Source organism: Pseudonaja textilis, chromosome 8 (assembly GCF_049901715.1).
Source record: "Pseudonaja textilis isolate UNSWEBS1 chromosome 8, rPseTex1.2, whole genome shotgun sequence".
NCBI classification, from domain to species: domain Eukaryota; kingdom Metazoa; phylum Chordata; class Lepidosauria; order Squamata; family Elapidae; genus Pseudonaja; species Pseudonaja textilis.
In genome coordinates, this window is record NC_141997.1 from 15,372,770 (window position 1) to 15,378,009 (window position 5,240).

The 5,240-nt window shown below is 39.0% G+C and overlaps 1 protein-coding gene across 1 annotated transcript; it reads left to right on the forward strand.

The window, feature by feature from the left end:
• The first annotated feature begins 2,343 nt into the window (after positions 1-2,343).
• On the forward strand, positions 2,344-3,138 carry LOC148125126 (protein FAM200A-like). The gene has a single exon (XM_087938152.1). The coding sequence runs from the start codon at positions 2,344-2,346 to the stop codon at positions 3,136-3,138; it is 795 nt and encodes a 264-aa protein (XP_087794278.1).
• Positions 3,139-5,240: the final 2,102 nt, after the last annotated feature.

Here is a 5,240-nt window from a genome sequence, read left to right on the forward strand (position 1 = left end):
TAGAAATGGTGGTAGATAGAAATCCTCCCATACTACTACCTCTTACAATACTAGACAACACAGTATCAACAGAAGAGACCTTCAAATTTCTAGGTTCTACTATATCACATGACCTAAAATGGACACCTAAGATCAAAAACGTCATCAAAAAAGCACAACAAAGAATGTTCTTTCTGCACCAACTCAGAAAACTCAAACTGCCCAAGGACCTGCTGATCCAGTTCTACAGAGGAATTGTTGAGTCTATCATCTGCACCTCTATAACTGTCTGCTTTGGTTCTGCAACTCAACAGGATGGACACAGACTTCAGAGGATAATTAGGACTGCAGAAAAAACAATTACTACCAACCTGCCTTCAATCGAGGACCTGTATACTGCATGAGTCGAAAACAGGGCTGTAAAAATATTTACAGATCCCTCACATCCTGGACATAAACTGTTTCAACTCCTTCCCTCAAAATGACGCTATAGAGCACTGCATACCAGAACAACTAGACACAAGGACAGTTTTTTCCTAAAAGCCATCACTCTGCTAAACAAATAATTCCCTCAACACTGTTCAACTATTTACAAAGTGTGCACTACTATTTCTGTTAATCTTCTCATCACTCCTTATCACCCATCCTCTCCTACTTGTGAATGTAGGTCTGCAATTTTGTTGCTGTATCCTTATGATTTATATTGACTGTTTCCTAGTATGATTTGATTGTTGATTATGCCCTATGACTATCATTAAGCGTTGTACATTATGATTCTTGATTCTTAACAAATGTAACTTTTCTTTGTATATACTGATAGTATTTACACCAAGACAAATTCCTCATGTGTCCAATCACATTTGGCCAATAAAGTATTCTATAATGTAATGTCTGATTCAATGCAAATACAAAAGGATCTATAGGCAATTAATGTTCCATTTCATTTCCAGCTTTTTTTTTTTGTGCTCCTTAAAGTTCAAATAGAGCAGTGGTCGGGGAACAGGGGTAAATTACCCCAAATGGGGTAAAAGTGAAAATCTGGGGGTAATGAGGAGGTTGCGCTGGAAGGCCGCCCGCTGCCGTTAACCCAAACGACTGCTGCCGCGCTCGGCTCTCTTATGGGAGCATCTCAGTTTACACGCCGTTTTTAAAGAGCCGAAGTCTAAACCGCGCGCCCCGACTGACGTAGCCCCAGCGCTGCCTGCCGCGAGCTCGCAGCTCCTGCCGCTGCACGCCGGAGGTTGCGTTTGCTTCAGCCAGCCAAAACTCGCGAGCTGGACTGAAACCGGGAGGGCGCGGGGGGAGACGGGGAGGACAGGGGAGGGCTTCTGGCGCTGTCGCGGTTCGTGTCTCTGGAGCCCGCGAAAACAAGTTCGGGGCGCTGAGAGGCCGAGCGAGCAGGTTCCCTCCCTCCCTCTTCCCTCCCTGGCGGCTTTTTGTGCCAAACGGGAAAAGGTCGGTTTGGCTGGCAGCAGCTCAAGTGTCCGAGGCGATGGCCATTTGCGCAATTAAGGCGGCTGGGATAAAAGGTTGTTTTCTTCCCGCTCCCCACCCATCTCTGGAGCCACCTGGAGTAGTTTGCCTTACTCGGATTGCCAATTTTCCGCGCTCTCTCTGCAGACGCGTCTATAAAAGTTGGAAGGTGGCGCGAAGTCAGCAGGTGAAGCCACAGAGAGTGCAGTACAGAAGAAGCCTGCTCTGTCATCCAAAGAGATTCGCATTACAGAAGCCCCTCGAGCTGCATGTTAGGAGACGATTCCTAATGCTAAGTTTCCTCCCCTGAACGATCAATTAGCCAGAGAAGCGGTGGGATCCCCTTTACTGGCTGGGTTCAAGCACAGGCTGGAGGCAGTCACTTGCATTCCTTTGCATTCCTGACAGAACATAAAAGTTGACTTCTGTGGCCTAAATCGCTTTTTTTTTTACTGTCAATATTTTTATGAAACTTTCTGAATTGCTGAGCTGAAGTGTTTTGACATGGAAGTTTGTTGTGCCTATTGCCAATTTGAAGACAGTCTCTACTGCCTTTGTTTTGAATAGAAATTGGCAATAGCCACAACAAATTTATTTATTTATTTGATTTGTCAATTGCTTACAAGATAATAGGTATAAGTATAAACATAATTATGAATACATGAAATGGATATATATAAGAAAATAAAAGGAAACAATAGGACAGGGAAGGTAGGCGTTGGTGCACTTATGCACACCCCCTACAGACTTCTTAGGAAAGGGGTGAGGGACTGGTGTCCAAAGTAACAAAACCTAACAGATTAGGGTGACAAAACCTAACAGATTTCAAACAACTCAAGGCTGCTTTGGGTGATGTTTAAATAATTGGCAAAATGCAACTTTAATAACTGTATGGCTGAATATACAGACCTACTTTATCATACTGAAGTGAGGTGGCTCTCACGTGGAAATGTTCTGAACCGAGTGTGGGCTCTCAAAACTGAACTTGAAAGTTTTATGGTTGAGCAAAAGCATGTTCTTGCAGAGAAGTTTACAAACCCCTTGTGGGTTGCACATCTTGCATATTTAGCAGATATGTTTGGGCATGTTAATGTATTGAACAAAGAATTGCAAGGAAAAAACATAAATATAATTTCAGCCAGAGAAAAGATTTCTGCATTTGGATCAAAGCTTTCATATTGGAGGCAAAAAGTTGAACAGAAAAAGATAGCTACCTTTTCAACGTTAGCTTTGTTCTTGGAAGATTGTGAAAATATTACTTTTGAAGACATCAAGGATACAGTTATAAGGCATCTTACTAAACTCAAAGAGCGGTTCTCTGATTACTCTCCAGATCTTGATTCACATGCTGTCAGTTGGATTGTAGACCCCTTTAAATGTGAAATTTGTGCTGTACCAGAAGAGCCTCAAGGGTTGGCAGAGTCACTTCTTGAGCTTCGATGCAGTAATGAAGCACAGATTGCATTTGAAAACAAAGCAGATCTTTCACATTTTTGGATGTCAACACCTGCAAAGGCCTTCAAAATTGCACATGAGGAAGCATTCAAAAGTTGCTGCCTTTGCAACAACCTACCTTTGCGAACAAGGATTTTCCACTCTTACGAACATAAAAACAAAGACAAGAAATCGATTGGACCCGGAAGACTGTATCCATATTGCTCTGACATCAAAATGTCCCAATATTGATGATCTCGTATCCAAGATAAAGCAACATCATTTCTCCAAAACCTGAAGTTTTCAAGTAAGTTGAAGCTTTCAAAGTAATTTTAAATACAGTATTTGAATTCAAAATGTTATTGGATGTATGATTTCCTTACTTTCAAATCAAGGGGGTAACGTCTGCGTTTATAAATTTTTTGGGGGGTAAGAGGTAAAAAAGTTCCCTGACCCCTGAAATAGAGGCTTAAATGAAAAAAAATTCTTTAAATTAAACAAATCTGTATATGATTTTTTTGCTTTTATTCAAAATGTGTTAGATGCCACATTTCTGATAAGATGATAAAGTATTCTGATAAATTTGAGACAGTTTTCTCTGACAATTTTGGAACAGTCATTTCCATTGAATGTAGGAAAACAGTTTATAATATAAAAAAATATATTAAGTTGTGCAAATCACACATTTACTTCTTGCTCATCTCTTGTATGGACAAATACCTCTCATCCAACTGGAATGTATGCTGGAATTTGCCAATAATGTCCATTATCTCTATTTATATTTGGATTTTTCAGTTTTTATTAGATTATGATATTCAAATATTCAGGTAGTTGCAACTGATTGTATGGCTGATGCTTTTAATTATAATCCAAGCTCTTTACTTGTAAACCAATACAGTAAATATTCTGATTATTCAGTATATTGGAAGTTATCTAATTTATTAGCAATCTTTTTAAGAAAAACAACCTGTGAATTCAATTAATGAATGCATTGGGTAAACCAATTAATGAATCATCAGGTTACAAATGTAATTGACAGTTTCTATTCCATTTGTAACTTGAGGATTACTGTAAATACTTCCTCATTAATTGAATTTTCTCTAAATACGTTCTCAAAATCAAACAACTCCATAAATTTTTCCAAACAAACAGGTTATTTTCTAAAACATAATCCAAATACTTGAACAGGATTTTCTCTAAGAATACAAATTAATCTTGGAATAATATTCATTTTGAAAGCAAAAATGTGAAGCTTTATGAAAAGGTGAGGCTTAATGAATCCAATCTATTCATAACTGAAGAAACTTCTTTTTATATCTCGTGTTAATGCCAGGTACGAAAGATGAGTACCACTATTTATGCCTATGCACAGAAATCTACTTAGCAAAATGTTGGTTCTGGTTAAGGATCAATGGAATTCAAGAGGGTTGGATTCAGTCTGTTTGAGGCTTTATAGAGATTCTAGGCTGATTCCTCTTTTGATTCCAACCCCTCTTTTTATGATCAACCCCAAGTTCTGCTCATTCTCCTACATCACCCTCCCCTTCAACATGACCGGTGGTGGGATTCAAATAATTTATCTACCGGTTCTCTACCCTACTAAACATCTGGGTAGTCATGTGACTAGGTGGGCATGGCCAATTTAATTGGTCTCACACGTAGGAAATTTCTCCTTAGTCCAACTCATAATAAAATAGCACAATAAAATAGCACTTTCCAATATTTAGAATAGAAAAGACTGGAATAACAGAGTTGGAAGGGACCTTGGAGGTCATCTAGTCCAACCCCCTGCTCAGGCAGCAAACCCTACACCACTTCAGACAAATGGTTATTCAATCTCTTCTTTAAAATTTCCAGTGTTGGAGCATTTACAACCTCTGGAGACAAGTTGTTCCACTGATTAATTGTTCTGTCAGGAAATTTGTGGGGCTTTACAAAAATGAAGGGGTCAATCTATTTTCCAAAGCACCAAAAGGCATGACAAGAAACAATGGATGTAAACTAACCAAAGAAAGAAGCACACTAGGATTAAGAAGAAATTTCCTAAGGGTGACACCAATCAACCAATGGAATAGCTTGTCTTCAGAAGTTGTGCATGCTCCACAACTTGTCTTTTTTATGGTTTTATTCTTGACCAATGCTTACATAGCTGTAATAGTATTGTTGTTATATTGTTAGTTCCTAAATCATTTGTTTAAGTCTTTGAAATGTATTTCTATGAATAAAATGCCAACCAGCTTATTTCAAAAGGAAACTTATCTGGATAGAGATGCTGGACAGCTAGAATAGTGGTGCTTTTATGCTGCATCACCTCAGACTCCCTGCTCCCAAAAGTCATGAATTAAGATCACATG